The sequence below is a fragment of the Leucopleurus acutus genome (assembly GCF_964270905.1).
Source record: "Leucopleurus acutus genome assembly, chromosome: 13".
NCBI classification, from domain to species: domain Eukaryota; kingdom Metazoa; phylum Chordata; class Mammalia; order Artiodactyla; family Delphinidae; genus Leucopleurus; species Leucopleurus acutus.
Genome location: NC_139155.1, coordinates 74,373,207 through 74,392,782, shown reverse-complemented (window position 1 = coordinate 74,392,782; position 19,576 = coordinate 74,373,207). Strand labels below are relative to the sequence as shown.

At 37.9% G+C, this 19,576-nt stretch overlaps 1 protein-coding gene across 2 annotated transcripts in view; it reads left to right on the top strand.

The window, feature by feature from the left end:
- Positions 1–19,576, top strand: part of TMEM116 (transmembrane protein 116) — a 118,920-nt gene that overhangs the window by 46,862 nt on the left and 52,482 nt on the right. For both annotated transcript variants that reach the window (XM_082853787.1, XM_082853786.1), the window contains exon 5: positions 16,565–16,669. In XM_082853787.1, the coding sequence (XP_082709913.1) occupies positions 16,565–16,669 (105 nt within the window). The remainder of the gene's footprint in view (positions 1–16,564; positions 16,670–19,576) is intronic.

Here is a 19,576-nt window from a genome sequence, read left to right as displayed (position 1 = left end):
GGTTCAGTCTCGGAAGGTTGTGCATTTCTAAGAATTTGTCCATTTCTTCCAGATTGTCCATTTTATGGGCATATAATTGCTTGTATCTAGGATCTCAAATGATCTCTCTTGTACAAAGGATCTCTCATGATCCTTTGTATTTCTTCAGTGTCAGTTGTTACTTCTCCTTTTTCATTTCTAATTCTATTGATTTGAGTCTTCTCCCTCTTTTCTTGACAAGTCTGGCTAATGATTTATCAATTTTGTTTATCTTCTTAAAGAACCAGCTTTTAGTTCTATTGATCTTTGCTATCGTTTCCTTCATTTCTTTTTCATTTTTTTTCTGATCTGATCTTTATGATTTCTTTCCTTCTGCTAACTGGGGGGTTTTTGTTCTTTTTTCTCTGGTTGCTTTAGGTGTAAGGTTAGGTTGTTTATTTGAGATGTTTCTTGCTTCTTAAGGCAGGATTGTATTGCTATAAACTTCCCTCTTAGAACTGCTTTTGCTGCATCCCATAGGTTTTGGGTCATTGTGTTTTCATTGTCATTTGTTTCTAGGTATTTTTTGATTTCCTCTTTGATTTCTTCAGTGATCTCTTGGTTATTAAGTAGTGTATTGTTTAGCCTCCATGTGTTTGTATTTCTTACAGATTTTTTTCTTGTAATTGATATCTAGTCTCATAGCGTTGTGGTCGGAAAGGATACTTCATACGACTTCAATTTTCTTAAATTTACCAAGGCTTAATTTGTGGCCCAAGATACGATCTATCCTGGAGAATGTTCCATGAGCACTTGAGAAGAATATGTATTCTGTTGTTTTTGGATGGAATGTCCTATAAATATCAATTAAGTCCATCTTGTTTAATGTATCCTTTAAAGCTTGTGTTTCTTTATTTATTTTCTTTTTGGATCAGCTGTCCATTGGTGAAAGTGGGGTGTTAAAAGTCCCCTACTATGATTGTGTTACTATCAATTTCCCCTTTTATGGCTGTTAGTATTTGCCTTATTTATTGAGGTGCTCCTATGTTGGGTGCATAAATATTTACAACTGTTATATCTTTTTCTTGAATTGATCCCTTGATCATTATGTAGTGTCCTTCTTTGTCTCTTGTAATAGTCTTTGTTTTAAAGTCTATTTTGTCTGATATGAGAATTGCTACTCCAGCTTTCTTTTGATTTCCATTTGCATGGAATATCTTTTTCCATCCCCTCACTTTCAGTCTGTATGTGTCCCTAGGTCTGAAGTGGGTCTCTTGTAGACAGCATATATACGGGTCTTGTTTTTGTATCCATTCAGCCAGTCTTTGTCTTTTGGTTGGAGCATTTAATCCATTTACATTTAAGGTAATTATCAATATGTATGTTCCTATTCCCATTTTCTTAATTGTTTTGGGTTTGTTATTGTAGGTGTTTTCCTTCTCTTGTGTTTCCTGCCTAGAGAAGTTCCTTTAGCACTTGTTGTAAAGCTGGTTTGGTGGTGCTGAATTCTCTTAGCTTTTGCTTGTCTGTAAAGCTTTTAATTTCTCCATCAAATCTGAATGAGATCCTTGCTGGGTAGAGTAATCTTGGTTGTAGGTTTTTCTCTTTCATCACTTTAAATATGTCCTGCCACTCCCTTCTGGGTTGCAGAGTTTCTGCTGAAAGATCAGCTGTTAACCTTATGGGGATTCCCTTATGTGTTACTTGGTTTTTTTCCCTTGCTGCTTTTAATATTTGTTCTTTGTATTTAATTTTTGATAGTTTGATTAATATGTGTCTTGGCGTGTTTCTCCTTGGATTTATCCTGTTGGGACTCTCTGTACTTCCTGGACTTGATTAACTATTTCCTTTCCCATATTAGGGAAGTTTTCAACTATAATCTCTTCAAATATTTTCTCAGTCCCTTTCTTTTTCTCTTCTTCTTCTGGGACCCCTATAATTTGAATGTTGGTGCATTTAATGTAGTCCTAGAGGTCTCTGAGACTGTCCTCAATTCTTTTCATTCTTTTTTCTTTATTCTCTTCTGTAGTAGTTATTTCCACTATTTTATCTTCCAGGTCATTTATCCATTCTTCTGCCTTAGTTATTCTGCTATTGATCCCTTCTAGAGAATATTTAATTTCACTTATTGTGTTGTTCATCACTGTTTGTTTGCTCTTTAGTTCTTCTAGGTCCTTGTTAAATGTTTCTTCATTTAAAAAATTTTCTCCATTCTATTTCCAAGATTTTGGATCATCTTTACTATCATTATTCTGAATTCTTTTTCAGGTAGACTGCCTATTTCCTCTTCATTTGTTAGGTCTGGTGGGTTTTTGCCTTGCTCCTTCATCTGCTGTGTGTTTCTCTGTCTTCTCATTTTGCTTAACTTACTGTTTGCGGTCTCCTTTTTTCAGGCTGCAGGTTCATAGTTCCTGTTGTTTTTGGTGCCTGTCCCCAGTGGCTAAGGTTGGTTCAGTGGGTTGTGTAGGCTTCCTGGTGGAGGGCACTAGTGCCTGTGTTCTGGTGGATGAGGCTGGATCTTGTCTTTCTGTTGGGCAGCTCCACATCTGGTGGTGTGTTTTGGGGTGTCTGTGGCCTTATTATGATTTAGGCAGCCTCTGTGCTAATGGATGGGGTTGTGTTCCTGTCTTGCTAGTTGTTTGGCATAGGGTGTCCAGCACCGTAGCTTGCTGGTCGTTGAGTGGAGCTGGGTCTTAGCATTGAGATGGAGATCTCTGGGATATTTTCGCCGTTTGATATTACGTATAGCTGGGAGGTCTCTTGTGGACCAGTGTCCTGAACTTGGCTCTCCCACTTCAGTGGCACAGCCCTGATGCCTGGCTGGAGCACCAAGAGCCTGTCCTCCACACGGCTCAGAATAAAAGGGAGAAAAAAAAGAAAGAAAGAGAGAAAGAAGATAAAATAAAATAAAGTTATTTAAAAAATAATTATTAAGAAAAAAATATTTTTAAGTAAAAATAACCAAAACAAACTGGACAGACAGAACCCTAGGACAAATGGTAAAAGCAAAGCTATACAGACAAAATCACACACAGAAGCATACACATACACACTCACAAAAAGAGAAAAAGGGAAAAAAATATATATATATCGTTGCTCCTGAAGTCCACCTCCTCACTTTGGGATGATTCATTGTCTATTCAGGTATTCCACAGATGCAGGGTACATCAAGTTGATTGTGGAGATTTAATCCGCTGCTCCTGAGGCTGCTGGGAGAAGTTTCCCTTTCTCTTCTTTGTTCGCTCAGCTCCTGGGGTTCAGCTTTGGATTTGGACCCGCCTCAGCATGTAGGTCGCCTGAGAGCGTCTGTTCTTCGCTCAGACAGGATGGGGTTAAAGGAGCAGCTGCTTTGGGGTCTCTGGCTCACTCAGGCCGGGGGGAGGGAGGGGTACGGATGCGGGGCGAGCCTGCAGTAGCAGAGGCCGGCATGACATTGCAGCAGCCTGAGGCGCACCGTGCATTCTCCCGGGGAAGTTGTCCCTGGATCATGGGACTCTGGCAGTGGCGGGCTGCACAGGCTCCCGGGAGGGGAGGTGTGGAGAGTGACCTGTGTTTGTACACAGGCTTCTTGGTGACTGCAGCAGCCGCCCTAGCGTCCCATGCCCGTCTCTGAGGTCCGCGCTGATAGCCGCGGCTCGTGCCCGTCTCTGGAGCTCCTTTAAGCGGTGCTCAGAATCCCCTCTCCTCGCGCACCAGGAAACAAAGAGGCAAGAAAAAGTCTCCTGTCTCTTCAGCAGCTCCAGACTTTTTCCCTGACTCCCTCCCGGCTAGCTGTGGTACACTAGCCCCCTTCAGGCTGTGTTCACGCAGCCAACCCCAGTCCTTTCCCTGGGATCCGACTGAAGCCCGAGTCTCAGCTCCCAGCCCCCACCCGTCCCGGCAGGTGAGCAGACAAGCCTTTCAGGCTGGTGAGTGCTGGTCAGCACCTGTCCTCTGTGTGGGAATCTCTCCGCTTTGCCCTCTACAGCCCTGTTGCTGCACTCTCCTCCGTGGCTCCAAAGCTTCCCCCCTCCACCACCTGCAGTCTCCGCCTGCGAAGGGGCTTCCTAGTGTGTGGAAACCTTTCGTCCTTCACAGCTGCCTCCCACTGGTGCAGGTCCTGTCCCTATTCTTGTCTCTGTTTTTCCTTTTTTCTTTTGCCCTACCCTGGTAGGGAGTTTCTTGCCTTTTGGGAGGTCTGAGGCCTTCTGCTAGCGTTCAGTAGGTGTTCTGTAGGAGTTTTTTTTTTCTTTTGCCATGTAGATGTATTTCTGATGTATTTGTGGGGAGAAAAGTGATCTCTGCGTCTTACTCTTCCGCCAACTTGAAGCTCCTCTCTAATAGTGGTTTTGATTTGCATTTCCCTGATGATTAGCAATGTTGAACACCTTTTCATGTTTCTGTTGGCCATCTGCATTTCCTCTTTGGAAAAATGTCTATTCAGTTCTTCTGCCCATTTTTAATCAGGTTATTTGCTTTTTGATGTTGAATTGTGTGAGCTGTTTATGTATGTTGGATATTAATCCCTTATCAGTCATATCATTTGCAAATGTTTTCTCCCATTCTGTAGGTTGTCTTTTTGTTTCGGTGATGGTTTCCTTTGCTTTGCAAAAGTTTTTAAGTTTAATTAGGTTCCATTTGTTTATTTTGCTTTTATTTCCTTTATTTAGGAAAAGGATCCAAAAAAATATTGCTGTGTTTATGTCAAGGGATGTTCTGCCTATGTTTTCCTCTAGTTTTATATTATCCGGTCTTACATTTAGGTCTTTAATGCATTTTGAATGTATTCTTTTATATGGCGTTAGGGAATGTTCTAATTTGATTTACATGTAGCTGTCTGGTTTTCTCAGCACCACTTATTGAAGAGACTGTCTTTTCTCCATTGTATATTCTTGCCTTCTTTGTTGTAGATTAATTGACCATAAGTGCATGGGTTTATTTCTGGGCTTTCTGTCCTGTTCCATTGATCTGTGTATCTGTTTTTAATGCCAGTACTATACTGTTTTGGTGACTGTAGCTTTGTAGTGTAATATGAAGTTAGGGATCATGATTCTTCCTGCTTTGTTCTTCTTTCTCAAGATTGTTCTCTCTATTAAAGGTATTTTGTGTTTCCATACAAAGTTTTAAATTATTTATTCTAGTTCTGTGAAAAATACCATTGGTATTTTGATAGGGATTGCATTGAATCTGTAGAGTGCCTTGGGTACTATGTTCTTTTTAACAGTATTAATTCTTCCAATCCATGAACATGGAATATTTTTCCATCTGTTTGTGTCATCTTTAGTTTCCTTCATCAGTGTCTTAAAGTTTTCCAAATACTGGTCTTTTACCTCCATGGTTAGAGTTATTACCAGGTATTTTATTCTTTTTGATGCTATTGTATGTGGGATTGTTTTCTTAATTTCTCTTTCTAGTAGTTCATTGTTAGTGTATAGAAACGCAACAGATTTCTGCATATTAATTATGTATCCTGAAAATTTATGGAGTTGATTTATGAGTTCTAATAGTCTTTTGGTGTCTATAGGATTTCTATGCATAGTGTCATGTCATCTGCAAACAGTGACAGTTTTACTTCTTCCTTTCCAATTTGCATTCCTTTTATCTTTCATTTCTTTTTCGTGTCTGATTGCTGTGGCTAGGACTTCCAATACTATGTTGAATAGAAGTGACAAGAGTGGGCATTCTTGTCTTGTTGTTGATCTCAGAGGAAATGCGTTCAGCTTTTCACTGTTGAGTATGATGCTGCTGTTGGCTTGTCATAAATGGTCTTTATAATGTTGAGATATGTTCCTTCTATACTCACTTTGTTAAGAGTTTTTATCATAAATGAATGTTGAATTTTGTCAGAAGCTTTTTCTGCATATGTTGAGATTGTCACATGATCTTTTTTCTTTTATAAATTTATTATTTTATTTATTTATTTTTGGCTGCATTGGGTCTTCACTGCTGTGTGTGGGCTTTCTGTAGTTGTGGCAGTCGGGGGCTACTCTTCATTGTGGTGTGCGGGCTTCTCATTGCAGTGGCTTCTCTTGTTGCAGAGCACGGGCTGTAGGCGTGCAGGCTTCAGTAGTTGTGGAATGCAGGCTCAGTAGTTGTGGCTCACAGGCTCCAGAGCACAGGCTCAGTAATTGTGACCACGGGCTTAGTTGCTCCATGGTATGTGGGATCTTCCAGGACCAGGGCTCGAACCCATGTCCCCTGCATTGGCAGGCAGATTCTTAACCACTGTGCCACCAGGGAAGCCCCTCTCACATGATTTTTGTTCTTCAATTTGTTAATGTGGTGTATCACACTGATTGATTTGCCGATATTGAACCATCTTTGCATTTTGGGATAAATCCCACTTGATCATGGTGTATGATCCCTTTAATGTATTTAGCATACTTTTGTGGTCAGAAAAAATGCTTGATATAATTTTTATCCTCTTAAATTTGTTGAGTCTTGTTTTGTGGTGTAGCATGTGATCTATACTGTAGAACATTCCATGTGCCCTTGAAAAGAATGTCTATTCTGCTGTTTTGGGGTGTAACGGCCTGTTGATATCTAAGTCCAACTAGTCTATTGTTGCCTTACTGATTTTCCATCTAGATGATCTGTCCACTGATGTAAATGGGGTGTTAAAGTCCCCTACTTATTATTGTCAGTTTCTCCCTTTATGTCTGTTAGTATTTGCTTTATATATTTAGACGCTTCTGTATTGGGTGCATATATGTTAATGAGTGTAGTAGCCTCCTCTGTGTTGATCCCTTTATTATTATATAATTCCCTTCTTTGTCTTTTATTATAGCCTATGTTTTACAGTCTATTTAGTCTGATATGAGTATTGCTACCCCTGCTTTCTTGTCATTTCCATTTGCTTGAAATATCTTTTTCCATTCTGTCACTTTCAGTCTGTATGTGTCTTTAGCCCTGAAGTGAAGTCTCTTGTAGGCAGCATATTGAAGGGTCTTGTTTTTTTCATCCAGTCAGCCACACTCTGTCTTTTGATTGGAGTATTTAGTCTCTTGACATTTAAAGTAATTTTTAATAGATATGTACTTATTGCTATTTTATTGCTTGTTTTCTCATTGTTTTTATAGTTCTTCTCTGTTCATTTCTTCTTTTAGTTTCTTCCCCTATGTTTGATGATTTTCTTTAGAAGTATACTTGTGTTTCTTTCTTCTTAGTTTTTGTGTATCTATTGTAGGTTTTTGATTTGTGGTTACCATGGGACTCATATATGTTGACCTATAATTATATCAACTTGTTTTAAACTGGTAATTTTTAAGTTCAAACACATTCTAAAATATTTACATTTTTTACTCACCTCCCCAACATTTTATGTTTTTGATGCCATATTTTACATCTTTGTGCTTATCCCTTATCTATTTATTGTAGTCATAGTCACTTTTACAATTTTTTATCTTTTATTCTACATACTGGCTTATTTAATGGTTGATCCCCAGTCCTTACCATATATATATTTGCCTTTCCTAGTGGGATTTCCCCTTTCCTGTAGATTCTTATTTCTTTTCCACTTAGAGAAGACCCTTCAACATTTCTTTTAGGGTAGGTTTAATATTGATGAACTGTTTTAGTTTTAGCTTATCTGAGAGATTCTTTGTATCTCCTTCTATTCTAAATGATAGTCTTGCTGGGTAGAGTATCCTCAGTTGCAGGTTTTTCCCTTTCAGCACTTTGAATAATCATGCCACTCCCTTCTGGCCTGTAAAGTTGCTGCAGAGAAATCAGCTCTTAGCCTTATGGGGATTCGCTTGTATATGACTTTTTGTTTTTCTCTTGTTGCCTTTAGTATTCTCTTTAACTTTTGCCATTTTAATTATGATATGTCTTATTGTGAGTCTGTTTGAGTTGATCTTGTTTGGGACCCTCTGTGCTTCCTGTACCTGGATATCTGTTTCCTTCTTCAGGTTTGGGAAGTTTTTAGCCATAATTTCCTTAATTACATTTTAGATCCCCTTCACTCTCTCTTCTCCTTCTGGGATCCCTTATAATGTGAATGTTGGTATGCTTAATGTTATCCCAGAGATCTCTTGAATTGCTTTAATTTTTTAAAAAGTTGTTTTTCTTTCTGCTGTTACGATTGGATTGTTTCCATTATTCTGTCATCCAGATCACTTATGCATTCTTCTGTATCACTTAGTCTGCTATTCATCCCGTCTAGTGTGTTGTTTCTTATTTCAGCTATTGAATTGTTCATTTCTGATTGGGTCTTTTTTTATATCTTCTAGTTGCTTGTTAAAATGTTCGCTGTTTGCATCAATTCTTTTCCCTAATTCAGTTAACATTGGTAATTTCATTACCAATGTTTTGAATTCTTTATCTGGTAAATTGTTTCTTTCCATTTCATTATTTCATTTTTTCAGGGATTTTCTCTTTCAATTGAGAGTAGTTCTTCTGCTTTTTTCATTTGTGTAACTTTCTCTGCCTCTATGAATTTAGGTGAAATAGTTACCTATTGCAGTTTTGAAGGGGTGCTCTTATGAGGGAGTGTCCCTATACGGACTGCATGTGTCCGGTGCCTTTGGTGGGAGAGCTGGATTTGACTTGTATGCCAGTCACATATTTCCACAGGGTGTGCTGGCAGCTATCACCCCAGTAGGGAGTGGGGCTGGAGATGGAGGGGCGCGAACTGGCACTGTGTGAGGCAGGGCTTTCCCTCTGCTCAGTGGCCATCATGACCCTACGTGGGGCAGGGTCTGATCCCAAGTTACTGGAGCAGAACCCCTGAGGGTTGGACTCAGGCTGGCTCTGTTCCCTTTAAGTGTGTGTTTTTCGCTCTCCCCACACCAGGTCTCTTGCCCCTGAGGAGGGGAGTGCCAAAGCAAGGGGGGGGGCCCATGTGCAGATACAGGTCTGATGTGCTGCCTGTGTAAGTGCCTGCAACTCTACTCAGATGCAGCCTCGGATGCAGGTGTCCTTTGTCCCTCACAGCCAATCACTTTCCCAGCCTCCACTGCTCTCGGCCCTCTTTGCTCCATAGAGCTGGTGGAGGCCTGTGTGTACTCTCGGTGTGTATTGGGAGGTGAGCTGTGTAGAGTGACACCACAGCTTTGTCTTTTGGTTGTTGAGTTGTAAGAGTTTTTAAAATATATTCTGGTTTTTTGTTTTTGTTTTTTTTGTGGTACGCGGGCCTCTCACTGTTGTGGCCTCTCCCATTGCAGAACACAGGCTCCGGACGCGCAGGCCCAGTGGCCATGGCTCACAGGCCCAGCCGCTCTGCGGCATGTGGGATCTTCCCAGACCGGGGCACGAACCCACGTCCCCTGCATCGGCAGGCAGACTCTCAACCACTGTGCCACCAGGGAAGCCCTAAAATATATTCTGAATAACAGATCCATATCAGATATATCATTTGCAAATATTTTCTCCCATTCTTTAGGTTGTCTTTTCACTTTCTTAATAATGTCCTTTCATGCACGAAGGTTTTAAAAAATAATTTATTGAGGTGAAATTCACATAACATGAAATTAACCATTTTAAAGTGAATAACAGTTTAGTGGTATTTAGTACATTCACAGTGTTGTGCAACCACCATCTCTATCTAGTTCCAAAACATTCCTGTCCTTCCAAAGTAAAACAGCTTACTCATTAAACAGTTTCTCCCCGTCTTTCCTACCTCCAACACTTGGGAACCACCAGTCTGAATTTAGTATCTATGGCTATATCTATTCTATATTATTTGATGTAGTAATAAAATCATTCAAAATGTGACCTTTTGTGTCTGGCTTTGTTCACTTAGCATAATGTCTTTTTTTATTTTTTACACAGGGAAGATTTTTTTTTTAATAAATTTATTTTTGGCTGCATTGTGTCTTCGTTGCTGTGTGTGGGCTTTCTTTAGTTGTGGCAAGTGGGGGCTAATCTTCATTGCAGTGCGCAGGCTTCTTATTGCGGTGGCTTCTCTTGTTGTGGAGCACAGGCTCTAGGCACACGAGCTTCAGCAGTTGTGGTGCATTGGCTTCAGTAGTTGTGGCTCGTGGGCTCTAGAGTGCAGGCTCAGTAGTTGTGGTGCAGGCTCAGTAGTTGTTGCTTAGTCGCTTTGCAGCATGTGGGGTCTTCCTGGACCAGGGCTTGAACCCATGTCCCCTGCATTGGCAGGCGGCTTCTTAACCACTGCACCGCCAGGGAAGCCCTAGCATAATGTCTTGAAGGATCGTCTACATTGTAGCATGTATCAGTACTTCATTCCTTTTTATGGCTGAATAATATTCCACTGTGTGTATACATCATAATTTGCTTATTTATTCTTCTGATTATGGACATTTGCACTGCTTCTACCTTTTCACCTTTACATGCACGTGCATGTGATTGAATACTTATTTCCAATTATTTTGGGTATATACCTAAGAGTGGAATTGTTGAATCATACAGTAATTTTATGTTTAATTATTTGAGGAAGCACCAAATGATTCACATTTTTGATGCTCTTAATTCCTTTGTGTAGATCCAAATTTCTATCTGTTATTACATTTTTTCCCTGAAGTACTTCCTTTAATATTTCTTATAGTAATGGTGTGCTTTGGTGTAATCTCTCAGCTTTTGTTTGTCTGAAAAAGTCCTTATTTTTTTCCTTTGTTTGGAAGGTATTTTCACTGTGTATAAAATTCTGGGTTGACAGATTTTTTTTTTCCCTTTCAGTATTTTAAAGATGTTGCTCCTAATGTTTTCTGGATTGCATTGTTTCTGATTGTTTCTGCATTGTGTCTGCTATCATTCTCATCTTTGTTCCTATGTATGTAATGTGTCTTTTTGCTTTAGATGCTTTTGGTATTTTCTGTTTTCCCATGACTTTCAGTGATTTGATTATGATGTCCGCTTTTTTAATTAGAAGTATAGTTTTTTTTAATTCATTAATTTATTTGGCCGTGCCATGAGGCATGCGGGGTCTTAGTTCCCCAACCAGGGAGCGAACCTGTGCCTCCTGCACTGGGAGTGCAGAGTCTTAACCAGTGGACTGCCAGGGAAGTTCCTAAATTGAAGTGTAGTTGAGTTACAATATTGTGTTAATTTTAGGTGTACAGCAATGTGATTCAGTTCTATATATATGTTTTTTCAGATTTTCCATTATAGATTATTACAAGGTATTGACTATAATTCCCTGTGCTATATGGGAAATCCTCGTTGCTTATCTATTTTATGTACAGTAGTTTGTATTTGTTAACCCCATACTCCTAATTTGTCCCTCCCCGTTCCCTCTTCTCTTTGGTAACCATAAGTTTGTTTCATATATCTGAGTCTGTTTATGTTTTGTGTACAGATTCATTTGTATTATTTTTAGATTGCACATATAAGTGATATCATATATATTTGTCTTTCTCTGACTTACTTCACTAAGGATAATATTCTCTAGGTTCATCTATGTTGCTGCAAATGGCAATATTTCATTCTTTTTTATGGCTGAGTAATACTACATTGTATATATACCACATCTTTTTTTAAAACTTTTTAAAATTAAAAACATTTTTTTTAATTTTTTTTTTCCATCTTTTTTTTTTTTTGGTACGTGGGCCTCTCACTGTTGTGGCCTCTCCCTTTGTGGAGCACAGGCTCCGGACGCGCAGGCTCAGTGGCCATGGTTCACGGACCCAGCCGCTCCGCAGCATGTGGGATCTTCCCAGACCGGGGCACGAACCCATGTCCCCTGCATTGGCAGTGGACTCTCAACCACTGCGCCACCAGGGAAGCCCTAATTTTTATTTTTTTAATTTATTTTTATTTAAAAGTTTTCATTTTATATTGGACTATTTTGATTTAGTGTTGTGTTAGTTTCAGGTGTACAGCAAAGTGATTCAGTTATACATATACATATATCTATTCTTTTTCAAATTCTTTTCCCATTTAGGTTATTACAGAATATTGAGCAGAGTTCCCTGTGCTATACAGTAGGTCTTGTTGGTTGTCTGTTTTAAATACAGTAGTGTGTATACGTCAATCCCAAACTCCCAATTTATCCATCCCCCTCCCACCTTTCCCCTTTGGTAACCATAAGTTTGTTTTCTATGTCTAAGAGTCTGTTTCTGTTTTATAAATAAGTTCATTTGTATCATTTTTTTAGATTCCATATATAAATGTTTCATCTTTCATTGTCTAACTTACTTCACTTATTTATTTATTCATTTTTGGCCACGCAGAACAGCTTGCAGGATCTTAGTTCCCCGACCAGGGTTTGAACCCAAGCCACAACAGTGAAAGCACCAAGTCCTAACCACTGGACCACCAAGGAATTCCCTGACTTACTTCACTTAGTATGATAATCTCCAGGTCCATCTGTGTTGCTGCAAATGGCATTATTTCATTCTTTTTTATGGCTGAGTAATATTGCATTGTGTATGTATAACCACATCTTCTTTATCCATTCATCTGTCGATGGACACTTAGTTTGCTTCCATGTCTTGGCTATTGTAAATAGTGCTACTGTGAACATTGGGGTGCATGTATCTTTTTAAGTTAGAGTTTTCTCTGGGTATATGCCCAGGAGTAGGATTGCTGGATCATATGGTAACTCTAATTTTAGTTTTTTAAGGAACCTCCATACTGTTTTCCATAGTAGCTGTACCAATTTATATTCCCATCAACAATGTAGGATGGTTCCCTTTTCTCCACACCCTGTCCAGCATTTTCATTTGTAGACTTTTTGATGGTAATCATTATGATTGGTGTGAAATGTTACCTCACTGTGGTTTTGATTTGCATTTCTCTAATAATTAGTGATGTTGAGCATGTTTTCATGTGCCTGTTGGCCATCTGCATGTCCTCTTTAAAGAAATGTCTATTCAGGTCTTCTACTCATGTTTTGATTGGGTTGTTTGATTTTTTTTTGATATTGATTTGTATGAATTGTTTGTATATTTTGGATATTAACCCCTTGTTCATTGCATCATTTGCAAATATTTTCTCCTATTCCATAGATTGTCTTTTCATTTTGTTGATGGTTTCCTTTGCTGTACAAAAGCTTTTAAGTTTGATTAGGACCCATGTGTTTATTTTTGTTTTTATTTCTATTGCCTTGGGAGACTGAGCTAAGAAAATATTGTTACGATTTATGTCAGAGAATGTTTTGCCTATGTTCTCTTGTAGGACTTTTATGGTGTCATGTCTTATATGTAGGCTTTAAACCATTTTGAGTTTGTTTTTGTATATGTTGTGAGTGAGTGTTCTAACTTCATTGATTTACATGCGGCTGTCCAGCTTTCCCATCACCACTTGTTAAAGAGACTGTCTTTTCTCCATTGTATATTCTTGCCTCTTTTGTCATAGGTTAGTTGACCTATGTATGTTATGTGTCTTTTTGCTCTAGGTGCGTGGGTTTATTTCTGGGCTCTCTGTTCTGTTCCGTTGTACTATATATCTGTTTTTGTGCCAATACTACACTGTTTTGATTATTGTAGCTTTGTAGTATAGTCTGAAATCTGGAAGCATTATGCCTCCAGCTTTGTTCTTTTTCCTCAGAATTGCTTTGGCAATTCTGGGTCTTTTGTGGTTCCATATAAATTTAAGGATTATTTGTTCTAGTTCTGTGAAAAATGTCATGGTTATTTTAGTAGGGATTGCATTAAATCTGTAGATTGCTTTGGGTAGTATGGCCATTTTAACAATATTAAGCCTTCCAGTCCAAGCACATGGGATATTTTTCCATTTCTTTGAATCATCGTCTATTTCCTTTATCAATGTTTTGTAGTTTTCAGTATATACACCTTTCATCTCCTTGGTCTTTCATCTCCTAGGTATTTTTTTTTTTTGATACAATTTAGAATGGGATTGTTTTTTCACCTTCTCTTTCTGATATTTCATTGTTAGTGCAAAGAAATGCAACAGATTTCTATATATTCTCGTGTTCCGCTACCTTGCTGGATTCATTTATTAGTTCTAACAGTTTTTGTGGGGGACTTCAGGGTTCTCTCTCTATCATGTCATGTGCAGATAGTGGCAGTTTTATCTCTTCCTCTCCAATTTGTATACGTTTTATCTCTTTTTCTTGTCTCATTTCTGTGGCTAGGGCTTCTGATACTGTGCTGAATAGAAGTGGTGAGAGTAGGCATCCTTGTCTTGTTCTGAATTTAGTGAGAAGGCTTTCAGCTTTTCATCATTGAGTATTATGTTGGTTATGGGTTTGTCGTAAGTAGCTTTTATTATGTTGAGATGTCTTCCCTCCATACCCACTTTGGTGAGAATTTTTATTATGAATTGATGTTGAATTTTGTCAAATGCTCTTTTCTGCATCTATTGAGATGGTCATGTGGTTTTAGCCTTTCCTTTTGTTGATGTGGTGTATCACATTGATTGATTTGCATATGCTGAACCATCTTTGTGACCCTGGAATAAATCCAGCTTGATCATGGTGTATGATTCTTTTTATGTGTTGTTGAATTTGGTTTGCTAATATTTTGTTGAGGATTTTTGCATCTATATTCATGATTACCTTGTGCCTTGGTGTGGTTTCTTCATGTTTCTTATGTTTGGTTTTGTTAAGCTTCTTGGACATGGTGGTTAATATTTTCATCATATTTGGAAAATTTTTGGTTATTATTTCCTCAAACATATTTTCTTTGTTTCTCCCTTCCTCTCTACTCCTTCTGGAATTCCAATCCCAGGTGTGTTAGCCCACTTGTATTCCACAGCTCACTGAAGTTTTGTTCATTTTTTTTCAGTCTTTTTTCTCTAGATGTTTCATTTTAGTTTCTATTTCTGTGTCTTCAAGTTTACTAATTTTTTGCGGTTTTTAATTTTCCATATTTTAAATTCCATATATTATATTTTTCTAGAATTTTTCTAAAATCTCTAGAATTTCAACTTGGATCTTTTTTATATCTTCCATTTCTCAATGTTGTGCTCATGCTTTCCTCTACCTTCTTGGACATATTGAGTATATTTACAATAGTTCCTTTAACATTTTTGTCTCCTAATTTTCATAATCTATGTTGTATCTGGGTCCATTTCTGTTGATTAATTTTCCTCTTAGTTATGGGCCATAATTTCCTGCTTATCTACATGACTTACAATACTTTAGTAGACACCAGACATTCTAGATTTAACATTGTTGGGTATTAGGTTTTATATACATGCATAAATTTTATATACATATATAAATCCCATTTAAATTTGGGGATTTTGTCTTATATATAGTTAACTCTGAGTCTGTTTGATCCTTTATTTTTTGAAGGCTTGCTTTCAAGCTTTAGTTAGGAAAGTATTTCATGTACAGCTAATTTGGTCCCAATAGTAAGGCAATACTCTTCTTATGATTCTACCTTATTATTCTACAGTACTGCCCTTCCAGCCTATGGATTAGGAAGTCATTCCACACTGGCTGATGGGAACACAAACTACTCCTTCAGGGATTCCTTTGGAGATTGTTCCACCTATTCCTTTCTGGTGCTTCTTTCTCTTCTCTTCATGGTTTTCTCTCCCATGTGTGTAGATCAATACTTAATCAAAGACTTGAAGGTACCTCTGCACATCTCCAGAGCACTATGTCTCTGTGTGTCTGCCTCTTCTCTGATAATTTGCTTCACACATTTTAGCTGCCTTGGCCTCCCCAAACACTGAAATGTCTCCTCAACTCACCAGGACAGCTTGTCTCTGTTTGGATTCCCCATCACTGTACTCACTTTTCCTAGCCAGGTAGCTGGGGAACTTGATGAACTCAATTTGTTCGTTTTTCTTCTTTCAGGGATTACTGTTCTGTAATGATGTTATCCAGTGTTTGAAAACAGGGTGTTTTCATATATTTTGTCCAATTTTTAGTTTTTAAGGCTGAAAGACAAATTCTATTCATGTTATTTCATCAAAGGTGGAAGCAGAAATTCCTTCTCTTGGATTTTGTGCTGCTGGTTCATTGTGATCTTGTCAGCTCTTTGATGCTTTTAAAGATTTAAAAAACATTTTATTCAACATATTTTGTTCTTTTGATTGGAAAGTTTGGTTAAGACAGCCTAGGCTATCATTATTAGAAATGGAAATTCTTATGGCCTTTTCTTTTTTGAAAATTTTTATTAGAGTATAGTTGATTTACAATGTTGTATTAGTTTCAGGTGTACAGCAAAGTGAATCAGTTATACATATACATATAGCCACTCTTTTTTAAGATTCTTTTCCCATATAGGCCATTACAGAGTATTGAGTAGAGTTCCCTGTGCTATTCAGTAGGTCCTTATTGGTTATCTATTTTATATATAGTAGTGTGTATATGTCAATCCCAATCTCCCAGTTTATCCCTCCCCCCACCCCTTATCCCCTGGTAACCATAAGTTTGTTTTCTATATCTGTGACTCTACTTCTGTTTTGTAAACAAGGTCATTTGTACCCTTCTTATGTCCTTTGCAATTAAAAAATAAAATAGAAGAAGATTCTATGATATCCTCATAAAATTAGAACAGTTGGGTGAGAGGAGGTAGATAATGCTGTGGTTCCTCTGAATATTCAAAAGGATAAAATAAGAAACCTGGGACATATTTTAGGCCTTGGGTAGGTTTCCCAGACTTGGCCCTGTTTTACATGGTATGGATAGTAGATGGTAAGTTACTAATAGACCAGTAGGTAGGATTCTTACAGCAGAAAATAATGTAGAAAATTGAAGGAAGCCATAGTGGGACAGTTATGATGGGCTGTTTTGATTTTCACCTAGATACTCTACATTTCCTCATTTTTCTACACTGTCAATTACATCTGGTACCTGTACAAAGAGCTGAGGATGAAACCCCACCAGAGTGGACAGAGCACAGTTCCACTGGTAAGTTTTATTCAGAGCTAATAGTTATGAACAATATGCTAAGACAAACCCATACATCCTTGACAAACAGCACTCAAACAACACTGGCGTAGTTTCCAGTCTGTTGACATGACTTCCTCTTCTCTCTTGCCGTCACCGCCACCACCAACAGGATTTGATTATAGGAAATATTATTTATAGTATTGCCATTCCTGCCTGGTTCCTTTCAGTGAGGGAAATCCTTCTTGGCTCTATGCCAATCCGTCATTATTTTTAGAGTAAAGAAAAAGATCTTGGAGAGCAGTTAGGGAAAGTGCTCAGCCAGCTAACATGGGATTTGGGTTACAGGTATTGGAAAGGGAGGGTGTTTGTTCTTCTCTGATGTATTTCTTTGGTATGTGTGGGTAACAGGTATTGGTGTGAAGAAGGGCAGAGGAATTCATGTGTGGTAATCAGAAAACAAGATGGATCCAGGGAGCAACTGTCTTTCCTTCTTTGGTTCACAAAGAGTTTGGGGCACTGTCTAGCATTACAAAAAGAGAGGAGAACATAAAGTCAGTGAGTCAGTACATCTGGATTCTTTTTTGTGTATACATATCTTATGTGTCACATAGTTCACCTATTTCATGTGTACAATTCAGTGGTTTTAAAAGTAAACTTACCAGGTTGTAAAATTATCATCATAGATCAGTTTCAGAATATTTTATTTGCCCCAATAAGATCCTTCATGCACATTTACTGTTAATCCATTTTCCATACCCTACGCTAGGCAACCACTAATATACTTTCTGTCTCTATAGATTTTCCTTTTCTGGACATTTCATATAGACATTTCATATATCATACAAAATGTAGTCTCTGTGTCTGGTTTATTTTATTCAGCATAATGCTTTTGAAGTTCATTCATTGTAGTGTGTCTAAGTAATTCATTCCTTTTTATTGCTCAGTAGTATTCTATTGTATAGTACACTTAGTTTCTTATTTCTGATTCTTTCAGTAAATCACTAAGTGATTTAACAGAAGACATTTTTCTGATGTTAGCAATTTTCATTTCTTTAAATGTCTTTATGTATTTTAATCTTACTATACATATCTTACAAATATTCTAGCCCTTTTATTTCTGTAGTATCCATTCTGTTGTGGCTTTTTGAAGCGGAATTTTTGTTCAAGAGCACCATGGAGTAAATGAATCTGGAAATCCTCCCAACATACTTCTTCCAGAGCCTACACATCAGTTCTAGAACAAATGAAAGTGGTATACTGCCATGTATATGGGGAAACTCAGCAAATGTTTGTTGAATGAATAAATGGTATTATAGCACTGTGAAAAGAGCATTTGAAAGTGAATCAGGAGATCTGTCTTATAAACCTAGTTCTGTCATTTATCTCCTGTATGTCCTTGGACATGTCATCTCCCTTTCTTGGGCCTCAACTTTTCATCATAAAAATGAAGTGCTGGTCTTTGTGATTTTTAATGTCTTCTTCCAGCTCTAAAATGCTACAATACTCTTAAATTCTCACTTGACTGACTTCTTAAGAAGATACTCTTCTTGCTTTTTGTAGCCTTGCTCTAGATACATACTGCTGGAAAAGGGCAGGAGTATAGAATGCTTTTAAATTTTTTTCTCTCTTTTTTTTCTTTTTTGTTGTAAGGACAAAGTGCGGTAAGGAAATCCTTGAAAAATTAATATGACGAGACCCCCTTATCAGCATCCCAGACAGGATATTACAGTCTGTACAAGTACTGTCAATAGAACTCTTTGCAATGATTAAAATATTTTATGTACTGTTCAGTTCTATAGCCGCTAGTCATATGTGGCTACTGAGCACTTGAAATGTGGCTGATGCGATTGAGGAACTGAATTTTTATTTCATTTAATTTTTTTTAATCTCTATTTTATTTAATCTTAATTTTAATTTAACCGCATGAAGCTAGTGGCTACTGTATTGTACAGCCCAGGACTATATTCTGATCCCTTTATCTCTTGTTTACCTCTGAGGATTCAACCCTTATAATTATTCTTTTATATTTTCAACTTGTATAGTTTCTTAACTCCCTGCAATTTAGTAATGACCCACGGCTATATATCCATTTTACATGTTTGTTTACATAATCCTACAATCCTGGAGCTAGAAGATACTACAAAGAAACAATTAGTTCAGTTCCCTCCCTTCAAGCAGATTAATGTCAAAAAAGTTCAAGAAATGTATAGATATAGTATTTAAAGTTTTTATTCATTCATTCACTCATAAGCTAAGAGACTAACTGGAATTTGAGAGAAGTTCTTCAGGCACAGAGTTATTCTCTAAAGAAGTAGTCATGAGACCAGGAGCCAAGGATGGGGACAACATGGGGGAATATTATCCTGAGTCTTGGGCTCCTGGTAGTAGAACAAATTAACCTTTTTTTTAAATTGAAGTATAGTTGATTTACAATATTATATTAGTTTCAGGTGTACAACATATTGATTCAATATTTATATAGATTATACTCCATTTAAAATTATTACAGGGGCTTCCCTGGTGGTGCAGTGGTTGAGAGTCTGCCTGCCGATGCAGGGGACACGGGTTCGTGCCCCGGTCCAGGAGGATCCCACATGCCACGGAGCGGCTAGGCCCGTGAGCCGTGGCCACTGAGCCTGCATGTCTGGAGCCTGTGCTCTGCAACGGGAGAGGCCACAACAGTGAGAGGCCCACGTACCGCAAAATATAATAATAATAAAAAAAAATAAAGTTATTACAAGATAATGGCTATATTTCCCTGTGCCATATAATATATCCTTGTTGCTTACAGAGCAATTTAATTTTTGAAGGAAAATAGAAGGAGAGATGTAAGATTAACTCTCATATATAATATTCTGTTGCTTTCTATGCATACAAATGCAGTATTGATACTTCTCTTTATAACCCATGCTATGACACTAATTC